This window comes from Arachis duranensis, chromosome 10 (assembly GCF_000817695.3).
Source record: "Arachis duranensis cultivar V14167 chromosome 10, aradu.V14167.gnm2.J7QH, whole genome shotgun sequence".
Lineage (NCBI taxonomy): Eukaryota > Viridiplantae > Streptophyta > Magnoliopsida > Fabales > Fabaceae > Arachis > Arachis duranensis.
The window spans coordinates 69,248,779-69,260,256 of NC_029781.3; the positions used below are offsets into that span (position 1 = coordinate 69,248,779).

Consider the following 11,478-nt stretch of genomic DNA (forward strand, 5'->3'; position numbering starts at 1 on the left):
TAATACCCCTTTCCGAGCACTTCATTTATCTTATATGGCCCTTTCCAATTAGCAGCGAGTTTTCCTTCACCCGACTTGTTTTCCCCGATGTTGTTTCTGATCAGGACCAAGTTGTCTGAGGCGAAATTTCTTCGAATGAATTTCTTGTTGTATCTGTTTATCATCCTTTGCTTTAGCGCTGCTTTCCTTATTTAGGCTTGTTCTCATACTTTAGGGAGTAGTTTGAGTTCTTCTTTGTGTGCCTGAATATTGCCGATCTCATCATAAAACCTCACCCTTGGACTTTGCTCGTTGACTTTAACTGGTACCATGGCTTCTATGCCATAAGTAAGTCGGAAGGGTGTTTCTCCCCAGACTGGGGTGTAGTCCGATATGCCCATAACACTTGAGGGAGCTCCTCGGCCCAAACTCCCTTTTATATCTTGTAATCTTTTCTTTAATCCATCTAGTATGATTTTATTGGCGGCTTCTGCTTGCCCATTTGCTTGTGGGTGCCCAACCGAGGTGAACTGATGCTTGATTTTCATACTGGCTACTAGATTTCTGAATGTAGAGTCGGTGAATTGAGTTCCATTATCCGTCGTAATGGAATTGGGAATGCCATACCTGGTAATGATATTCTTGTAGAGGAACTTCCAACTTCTCTGAGCTGTGATGGTGGCTAATGGTTCTACTTCGATCCACTTTGTAAAGTAGTCCACTCCCACTATGAGGTATTTTACTTGTCTAGGCACTTGGGAAAGGGTCCAAGTAAGTCTAATCCCCATTTTGCAAAAGGCCATGGATAAGTTATACTTATAAGTTCTTCAAGGGGAGCGACATGAAAGTTAGCCCCATGAGAGATTATTTCCTTGTCATTGTTAACTGCATCTTGCTGCTCTTGCTCAAACTCTGATGCAGTATGTCCGTCTTCGTTCTGGTCATCTGTCATTGTGATTTGTTTTTCCAGGTCCCTGGTAATGGCACCAATGTTATGTGGGTAACCTGAGATAGGTGGTTTGGGCTTGAAGGATTGGCCCAAATGTCAAAGGAAGGTGGTTTCCGACTTGTTCGCGTTCGGGAGCCGCCGTCCGAGCTACGTGTTTGAAGGAATGGAGGGTGGTACCTGCAAAGACACTCCGATGCTTAAGTTAGCAAGGGTGTAAGCAGGTTTAGGGAGTATTGGAACTTAGTTTTTACCTAAGTGTGTCAGTGTATTTATAGTGGTGATCCAATAACCACCGTTGGAGTAGTTCCACTTCTGAAGGTGAATAATCATCCCTTTATCTTAGGGTTGTTGAGATATCTCTTTTAAAAATGGATGAGAAATTTTAAGGGGCAGTTACTTATTTGAATAAGCGTTATCTGCCAGTTCATGTTGAACCTGACTTCTTCAGAGAGCGGCCCTTTAGATGAGATCGGATGAGTGGTGAAGACCAATTTATAAGTTGGACCTTTTTGACTTACTTAAACCTGAACCATAAAATTAGGTCAAGATATAAACAAATATATTAATAATATAAAAAATAATTATTTTTATTAATATAACATTATATAATTAGATACATATCTAAACTACATCAACACTAAATTCAATTACAATTGTAGTTATACGTCATTGCTATAGAATAAAGTCGCCGAAGCGGCGAAGCCAAATCAAGTAATAATTAAATTGACAATGGCTCTTGTTACTTGTCGGGTTCATGAAACGCGTGCTTCATAAGTGAAGAGAAAAGATATATTGGGTAGGAAGTGGTTTATGCTGTGCATTTATGTTGTTAAGGTTGAGGGGTATGGTATGGGTTTTTTTATCGGATGTCCCCGAAGGAACCGGGTATGTTATGGTTGACATGTACACACGTAAAAAACCGACAATAGACAAGGCCCAAGATTAAGTTATTGTATGTGATATGAAGAGTGTAAATAATACAAAAAATTTCAAAGGGAACATGTGCGTTATGTGTGGATCTGGAAACCCCAAACGCACGCGTGTTATGCCTTCGGTAGCGGTGAGAGTTGTCGTTTTACTTTACACAAGTCTCAACCCAATCTCAATCTCAAATCTTTGTCACACTTTTTTGGCCTCCCCTATTTTCTGCATGTTTAAAATTAACGTAGACATACTTAATACTGCACTCAGGCATATCTCATCACCCAATGCAAAATGTTATCATAAAAAATCCAAACAAAGCAAAGTTCTTTTTATTTATTTATAAGATAATTTTCATATAAATAATGGAAAAGAAGAAACCGAGATAAGAAAATGGGTTGCAGAGCGTGAAAGACACGCGTAGGGAATAAAAAGACGAATAGAGTTGATTATAGTGGTGCGTAACGTGCTGTGCATTTGCTCTTGGTTTCTTTTCTTCAACTACCAGAATTTTGTGTTATTAAAACTCAACTAATTCCACTTCATCTAAACAAAATTTTATAAATGCAAGTCTTTTTTTATAATTTTTATTTCTAGATATAAAAATATTTTATACAATTATTTGATCAAATTCACGCGCAATGGGTGTGGTATCTTATTCTTTAGTTGTTGTGCATAGAAATTAAGAATTTTTTTATTAAAAGCTAAGAGCCTATTAAGTTAATTAATTTTGTATTTTAGATTAGTAACTTAGTATAATAATTAAATAAAAATTTATATATAATTATTTTCATATAAAATTAACAATTAAAAATTATTCATAATAATATAATCAAACTTGTTATATTAACTTCACATTAATACTTCTTCACCTAGTAATTATAGTTCATAGCGCGGACCACAAAACACAAGTTACTTTTGTTCCACTCATCACTCATAACTCATCCATCGCATTATTTGTGTTCATTTCTCATCACACTCCATCACTCACAGTTTCACACAGAGAGATTCGGCTTGAAGCTGCAGCTTCCTCTTCTCACTCTTACTCACATTTTCATTTTCATTCACCATTTTGAAGATCCTTTCTCTCTTTCCTCTTTTTGTGACGTAAAAACATTTCAGATCTCGAACGTTAGAGGAGAGAGAAAGAAAGCGGTGAGAGAATAACCGCTGTTTCGGTATTCTTGTCTAGCGAGACTCTCTCACCTTCCTTGCTTGAGTGCGATTCTCTTGCTCACTTTCTTGGTTTTCGATACATTGGATTGTTGCTGTTTCCATGTTTTTTTTTTCTGTTTAAATCCAAATTTATTTTTAAGAATCCGAGATTTCCTTCTTTATCTCCTTGCTTCACTCGAATTTTGTAATTTACTCTTTCTGCGATTTTTCTTTCTCCGTTTAGTTTGAAACTTTTTTTCTTTTCAGATCTGACTTCAATGCACACGCATTCTTAGCAACTCATTTTTCTTTTCTTCTTTGATCTGGATGTCACTTTCTGATTGTAACTGCATATTCCATTATCGTCTCCTGTAATTTGATTTTTTTATAACTTTTTTCGAAATCAAATTTCTGTGATTTTTTGTGGATTACTTTTTTACTTCTCCAATGATGTGCTAGGAATAGCGGTTGTTGATAACCAGCATTAATATTTTAGAATTTTTTTTAGCATTTTTACATTTAGTAGTTGCATAATGTTCTCCTAACTTAATTGCATGATTGTGATGGGAAGAATCTTCACCGTTTTCACTTTAGTCATTCTAGCGAAAAATTGTTGACTAAATTCTGACTTGAGAGTTAACTAAAGTTCTATCTCTAATTGTTAATTTTCCTTTCTGGTTCAAGTTCCTTTTTTTTCCATCTGAAATCTTGGAAATGGAGGATGCACTGCATGCTAATGCGCCCTTGGATTATGCTTCAATTCGGATTTTTCCGAATCAAAATAGGTCAGCTTTTAGTAAGTGGAAAGTGGAGTTAGAACTAGGTTTTCTAATTGAAACTGAATTTATGACATGAATTCTTTCAGTACTATATTAGTATATTCTGAAGTTGTTTTGGAAATGTTATTATCCTTACGGTAATGTTAGGGCGACAAAAAAAAAAAAAAGAAGTCAGAATTTACCTTATTTATCATTCATTAATTGTTATGTTAAATAAGGTAAGTTCGGGCTATTTTTGGCTAATTTATTTTGGTTACCAAACATTTCTGTTATCCTTATGTCTCTGGTCAGTAGATTCAGTTTTGCATTGAGTATTGATTTATTGTGATCTTTTCCATATGTGAATTTCTTTTACATTTTACGGGCCTGTATTGGGCTAGGTATGAGGCATTTGTATTTAAGGGGAAACAATCTGAGCAAGTGTTGGCCGGACATTTGGAACACCTGTTGCCGCATATACCTGCAATAAACAAATTATATGCCAAGGGATCTAACGCGAACTTTGATCTTGAGTTGCCAGAAAATATGCATGGTGCTGAATGGTTTTCAAAAGCTACTGTTACAAGGTTTCTATCAAGGATGGCAGATCCTTTAGTTTTGTTTCCCTTTGCATTTCACTTATATGAAAATCTTACTAGCTGTCAATTATTTTGCCTTTCAGGTTCCTGCATATTATTAGTTCACCAGATTTGATAATTGACATTAATACTATCATGGATGAGATGTCACAGTTGGAGGAGTCGAAAAAATTTCATGTTTCATTATATGGAAAGGTGATACTTGTCTTTCAGCAAATATATACTGGATATGTTTTGTTTCTAATTGATAGTTGTCTTCTGAACTAATAGTTTATTGCTTATGAACAGCCTGAAGAAAAAAGCTTGTCATCTGATACTTCAAAGTATGTTGTTGTAACTATTACATTACATTTAGCAAATATATATTTTTGCTTGCAACCTTTATTAAGCTTTCTTAGAATATGCTCCAGGAACGAATTATTACGAGCAATGGACCTAAGGCTTACAGCATTGAGAAGCAAGTTGGTTGAAATAATTGACAAGGCTACTGGTGATACCTGCTCCCGTGAAGCTATGACTCATTTAGCAAAATTTTCTCAACATTTTGGTGCTGTTAAAATTGAGTAAGTTTCAGACAGATTTATCAACTCTCACGATGAGTAAATACTATTATATCTTTAGCAAAACTTCTCTACTACTAGAAACATTGCTGAGCAGAGTTTACCTACATTGTGTACGTGAACACAGGAATTCTTTGTGCAAGTTTATAGAACTAAATCAAACGAGCCAGGATACTGGTCCCTTGAACAATGAAACACCCTCGACTACATGTAAGGGGACAAGCAGTGCTGCAAGCAACCCTGTTAAAGTTCGGCAGATTTCCAGGTCATCTAACTCTGATGCCCCTGTTGTCTACGGTGTTTCACCAGCTAAAGCTGCTCAAATTGAGAGGCAGAGTTCAACAGAAAGTGAGGAGTCTTCTAACTCAAGTGATGAGGATCAAATATCTGCTGAGAGAAGTCGTTCTCTTGTAAGATCTGCAACACCCAGAAGGTCAGCATCCCCAATGCGAAGGGTACAAATAGGAAGAGCAGGACCTCGCAGAGCTGCTGCATTAACTATAAAGAGTCTCAATTTTTTTCCTGGCAAAGGGGGGCCAATTTCTTATAGAGATGCTGCTGAAAATGGCTCTGAAGGGGAAGTATCTGAGCAACCCTATAAGAAATCAGAAATTGATGTTAGGAGGATAACGGTGCAAGATGCCATCAGTCTTTTTGAAGGTAAACAGCGGGATCAAACTGCAGATGTTCAAAAGAGGAAGTCATTAGCAGATGTTTCTATCAGTACAAATAAATCTGTCTTGAGAAGATGGAGTGCAGGTATGGGAGAGACCTCTGTTCAAGACCAGTCAGAAGTTGCAACTGAAGATCCTCTTCCAGTGACCTCCAATGATGTGGTAGATGTCGATAACCATAAGAATTCGGAAGAAGTGGTGTCTGATTTTACTTCTGAAAGTCACGATAACGATGAGATAAATGCTGGTGACATAAAACAGGAAAGACAGGAAAATAGTTCCTATGCTATAGATAATGCAAAAGAAACTGAGTCAAAAGAGGAAACTGCCAGAAAGTTGGCAGCGTCAGAAGAATGGAATAAAAGAAAGCAAGAAGAGTTCAACCAGATTCTTAAGAAAATGGTTGAAAGCAAGCCTGTTATGTTTGGAAAGTCCCAGCCCAGCAGAAACCAGAATATTCCTTTTGAACAGAGGGGAGGGTCTTATGATAATTATAAGGAGAAAAGGGATGCAAAACTCCGAGGAGAGAATACTGGAAAGCGGGTAGAAAAAGAAGCACAGTTTCGAGAAATGCAGCAACTACTTGATAAGAGGAAAGAAATGTTATCCAAAAATCTGAGTGCAAGTAAAAAAAGTGCTACAAGGTTGCCCCAAAAATCACTAAGAAATCCAACTCAACCTGCAAATTCTCCAAAAGAGACCTCTAAACCTATAGCTACAAAGAAGACATCTAAAACGTCACCAGTGCCTGCTATTCGGAAATCATGGTCAGCAATGCCTTCACCAAGGGCTGCAGGGACATCTCCTGTTAAATCACGCAGTGGAATTTCATCTGCTAGCACCACCCCAACACGTCGGAAACCAATCTCGACATCTTCTGTGCCTCAACCAATCCCCCAAAGGGAGAAGTCCCAGCATCGAAACAGAAATGAGAAAGAACCTCAGACTGGCAGTGCCAGAAGTGTCAAAAGCAATGAGAAATGGCAGACAGCTGTTGCAAATAAGAGCAAGGCAACCAAAGCAAAAGTAACGAAAGCTTCTGAAGAAACCACTGTTCCTTCAAAGATTAGCTTGGCTAGCAAGGGAACCAAGAAAAGCAGTGTGGTGCCATTGGAATCGAAACCATTTCTACGTAAGGGTTCTCGGATGGGAAATGGTACAGGGACTGGTGCTGGTAATCTTAACAAGAGAAAAACTCCTCCTAAGCTGGACAAATCTCTAACTGAAAATGGTATTCAACATCAAGAAACGGAATTGGTTCTCAATGCTTCTGATCTGAACAGTCAACATTCAGACAGGGACACTGCAACACCCACTCATCAGAATGCTGCTACAGAACCAGAAACTCAGGTAAATAACCACTTGCAATGTGGTGAAATAGGAAATTTAGACCAAGATCCTACTGAAGTTGGTGATGTCTCAACAGATGTAATAGAGTCTCCCATAGAAATAAGGAATGAAGAGTCAACCATATCACCCTCTGCCTGGGTGGAGGAGACCGAAGAGGATCTGGAACTGTCCAGGCCATGCGAGGACAACACATTTCAACCCACATCTCTGGCTGGTATCCCTCCAGCAGGATCCGCTAGTCCCCGTGTTCGCCATTCTCTGTCGCAAATGCTTCAAGAAGAAAACAGTGAACCTGACACTTGTGAATGGGGAAATGCTGAGAATCCTCCGGCCATTATATCCCAAAAAGATGCACCCAAAGGTTTCAAAAAGAAATGCCGACAATCTACTGAGAAAGGCTGCTCTTAATATGAAGAGTTATGGGCAACCAAAAAGTTCAATGCATGAAGGATATGAAAGAAATTTAGGTACTGATAAACATACATTTCTCTCTTTGCTTTTCCTCTCTACTGATGGTGCTGCACCAAATTTTGAAGTCCCTGTATTTTTTTTTTCCCTTGTCCTCTCGAACATTAGATGCTTTCCTTCTGCTTCTTTTTCCTGTCGTGTTCTTATTTGATGGCTAATTTTTGGCATCTCCAATATTCAGTTATTTGGGGGCATATCCGTCAAATTTTTGAAAATTCTTACAATAACATCATTGCTTATTGGGCAATTAATAGGGACTGAAATTCAACAAGATATTTTTTTTATGCTAATGTCTTTGTGCTGTTTTTCACGTTGAACTTGACTGATTGCAAATTAACCGGCTCGAATTGTTCATATGATGCCTCTATTCTTATCACGTATAGATTTCTGGTTTGCAGCAAGTAGAGATGATGGCAAGGGTTCTCACAAGATGCATGATGGTGTCAGTTCTACAAGAGGTCAGTCTTCATGAGAAACACTAACTACAGACTTACAAATACTTTTTTTTTTATCCTTTTTCTTTTTATTTAAATATAGACGAGTCGGTGTTAACTTTTTTGTTACATTGATAAATTGATAAATTGATGTATTAGGATTATAATTTATATAAATCTAGTTAAAAGGAAAGGGTCAAACAAATTAATATGGAATGAAGGGAGCATGATTTTAGTGTTCCCTATACTTTTCTACATTGATTTTCTCACTAGTGGCGTTTCTCATTAAATACTTTAATGTTTTCTTCTGCATGTTCACGTTCCAGCGACAAGGTCATTCTTTTCTCTTTCAGCTTTTAGGGGAAGCAAACCCTCCGAGTCATAGTTTGGTTGATGGCTACGGAAAGTAAGATCATTGAGTTTGCTTTGCCATAATACAAGGGAAGTTTCATGTTGTAAATTCATTGAACTGCGTCGAGGTATTTTATAACATTACCCTGCAGTTAGCACTCAAATACTCCACGTCCCCGTCCTTAGCAGATTTTCTATACTTGATTTAATTGTTGTGATGGTTGTACCAAGCGTTCATTTCATAATATGTTACTATAACTTATATGAATATTGATCATGTAGATAACTAAAATATTGGTACCAAATTTTTTGTTTAATTGTTTTTCATAGTTATTGCCTTATTGGTGAAACTTGTTATGGAGAGGTTACTTCTTTCTTTTGGTATGGAGTATATATCTACGGTTACTGTCACTCCGACGCTTATTTAAAAGAAAAACCGTTTTTGTGCAGCTGATGTTCTGATGGAGTCGAATAAAAATATTTCTTAATGAAAATACTTTTTTAGTGAACTGGTATGTATAGCCGAGTAATAAACATGTAAAATCTGCCGTGTTTTACTGTCTTGTCAAATTTAGCAACTCGTTTTTGGTGTAACAAACAAAAATTTGAGTATAATGATGTGTTGGTACTTGGTAGCTATAAAAGCGTTGATAAAATTAGTTTTTTAATATATTGTTATTTTTTTATTTTTTAAATTAAAATTTGTTAAATAATAAAACAATATTTTAATTTTAGTAATATCTTTTAAGACATCGTAGTTAGGAGTGGTAAAGTTGGTAGTTCGTTCCACCAAGGGCCATCTCAAAATCTGGGTGAACTAGCCCGCTTTGCGAAATAAAATGGGTTTAAAATGTTTAAAATGTTAGATCGTTCTGTTTTAGAGTGGGTTGGCAGATTAGTTTGTTTATTTTTTTTAATTAATAAAATTAATAAAAAATAATTTAAAAATTAAATATAAAAAGGATCAAATTACAATACAATTCCTTTACTATTTTTTAAGATATTTAATTAATAAAATTGTTTAAAATAATATTTATCACTAAAATTATCTTTATTTTAAGAAATAAATTACATAATTTGAGAAGTATATATATAAAAGTATAAAATAAAATAAATAAATTTAATAACTAAAAAGAAAATAAAATGTGTTTTAAAATAATATAATTATTAATTTTTGTAATAATAATCACTCTTATTTAATAAAAAAATAAAATAACTTTTGGCTTGATAGACTAGTCTCCTCCACCAAACTCGCGGTTTGACAGCGTGGGTTGGTTTGGTGAAATTTTTTTATTTAGTGGGTTGGTTTGGTGAAATTTTTTTATTTGGCGGATTCTAAATCTTAGTCTAGCCTACTCTTTTGACGAGTTGACCTAGTGAGTTCGATTTATTTTGCCATTCCTAATCGTAGTTAGCCTAGTGAGTTCAATTTATTTTGCCATCCCTAATCGTAGTTATATAATAGTATCGACATTTAAGTATGTATCATGTTTAACTTTATAAATAAAAGGGTAATTTATATAGTTAAATAAAACACAAGTTAATATTATCTAAATGTTTAATTACTTAACATATTCCTATAATTTTATCGAATTTTCAATTAGAATCCTATACTTTTTTCTTTTTAATTAGATTCATATACCATATAATTTTTTTTAATTTAGTCTTTACTGGAACAAAAACGTTTAAAATAACAGAATATTCTATTGAAAAAAACGAATATATATTCTCACTGTTAGGATAAAAGACCTAATTAAAGACACCTCTATATTTCAAAAATTTTAAAAGTACCTTTGTCATTTTGTCTCACCCTCACAGAGTCTTTGAGCATCCTTAGCTGTTTTTATTTGTTATTTCTTTAAATAAAGGTAGTGATCTGTTGTTTTCATTAAGATTTTCATGCTTTGAATCAATGTTTCGTAGAGTTTCTTCCCTTGAATTAAGTTAGAGATTCTCCTAACTTTAGTTGAGATTTTTTGATGCTTTGATCAATGTTTCTTGGAGTTATTTTGTGCTTTTAAGTGTAGAAAATGATTAAAAGATGCTAGGCAAGAACAAGTAAATAGACAAAACAGGAATCAAGAAAAACAAAAGAGGAAGCTTAGGATACACTTCGAAATCTTAGGACACACTTTTAAAGTCACATTCATCAAAACGAGGCCTCTGTTAAGATTGGTCGTCCAATGTGGGGAAAGTGGCGTCAAGTTGTCAACCGGCAAAAGGAATATCATGTGTACACATCATACATGCATACGCACAAATGGAGCAAAAAGAGAAATCATGCGTACGTACATTTTGGTACGAAAAGGAGTGTTGCGTGTACGTATCCCTCATGCGTACGCGCAAATAGTGACATAAGAAAAATCATGCGTACGCATGACCCCAAGTTTGCGTCCTACGCCAGTTTTGTGGCGTCCAACGGTTGGAATAAATTAGATACCCAAATTGGGCCATTCTTGAAAGAAAGTGTGCCATGCAACGGCATATCATTGCCATACAATGCCAAAATCATACAGAGGCCCAAAATATTGGAAATTGAGCTGCCGTTGGACGTGGAATTTCTTAGTGTGCAACGGCTAACAATTAGTCCAACTCTTAGGCTCCAATTTATTCATTCATTCTTCAATTCTCCAAGCTTCCAAAGAGTGAATCAAGCCCATGAAATCAAACTCAATTAGTTTTGAATTTAATGTAATTGAATTTGAATTTGCATTTAAGTTTGTAGTAGGTTATAAATAGAGGTGGAAAGAGCACAAGAAAGAGACACAATCAGGAAGGGAGTTTTCAGACTCTCTTCTTATTTTCTTCTCCTCTCTCATTTTCTTTCATATCCATTTTGTAATTCTAGAGTTATGAATAGCTGATTCTCTCTTCATTGGGGGAAAGAGCTCTGTTGCATTTTAATGGATTAATATGATTTCTTCTTCATCTTCAATTCATCTTTCAATTATTTCTTGAGAAAGAGTCTTCGTTCTTCATTAAAGGATCTAAATCTATTGAAAAATAATTTAGATCCAAGTTGGGTTTTATGATCACTTAGAAAAGTGAATTCATGAAATCAAAGCTTGAAAACTCTTTTCCCAATTCTTATGATTGTGGATATTGATTTGATATGTGACATTAAATTAATCCTAATCTGAATCTTGAAGAATTGTGTGGTTATCAGAGGATATGCTTCATCTCTTTTCATGAGCAAATAATCAAAGAATTGGCAATTGATCAAGTCAAGAAAAATTGAATTACCAAGGAATTAGAATTTAATTACTTATAATTTGTCAAA

General features: G+C 35.4%; 2 protein-coding genes and 1 long non-coding RNA gene across 3 annotated transcripts; 2 read left to right on the forward strand and 1 right to left on the reverse strand.

Annotated features, from left to right (window-relative positions):
- Window positions 1-203: 203 nt before the first annotated feature.
- Window positions 204-931, reverse strand: LOC107470151 (uncharacterized). The gene is made up of 2 exons (XM_016089541.1): window positions 723-931; window positions 204-606 (listed from the first exon to the last, which is right to left on the reverse strand). Exons 1-2 carry the CDS (start codon window positions 929-931, stop codon window positions 204-206), a joined length of 612 nt encoding a protein of 203 aa, XP_015945027.1.
- Window positions 932-2,736: 1,805 nt separating this feature from the next.
- On the forward strand, window positions 2,737-7,353 carry LOC107470150 (uncharacterized). Its single transcript, XM_021133264.2, has 7 exons — window positions 2,737-3,068; window positions 3,689-3,789; window positions 4,164-4,349; window positions 4,445-4,556; window positions 4,650-4,684; window positions 4,772-4,924; window positions 5,049-7,353. The coding sequence occupies exons 2-7, from the start codon at window positions 3,719-3,721 to the stop codon at window positions 7,351-7,353; spliced, it is 2,862 nt and encodes a 953-aa protein (XP_020988923.1). The 5' UTR covers window positions 2,737-3,068; window positions 3,689-3,718.
- LOC127742565 (uncharacterized) lies at window positions 7,313-8,539 on the forward strand. The gene is made up of 3 exons (XR_008003906.1): window positions 7,313-7,412; window positions 7,812-7,871; window positions 8,174-8,539. It is a non-coding gene; the product is annotated as an uncharacterized LOC127742565 (long non-coding RNA).
- Window positions 8,540-11,478: the final 2,939 nt, after the last annotated feature.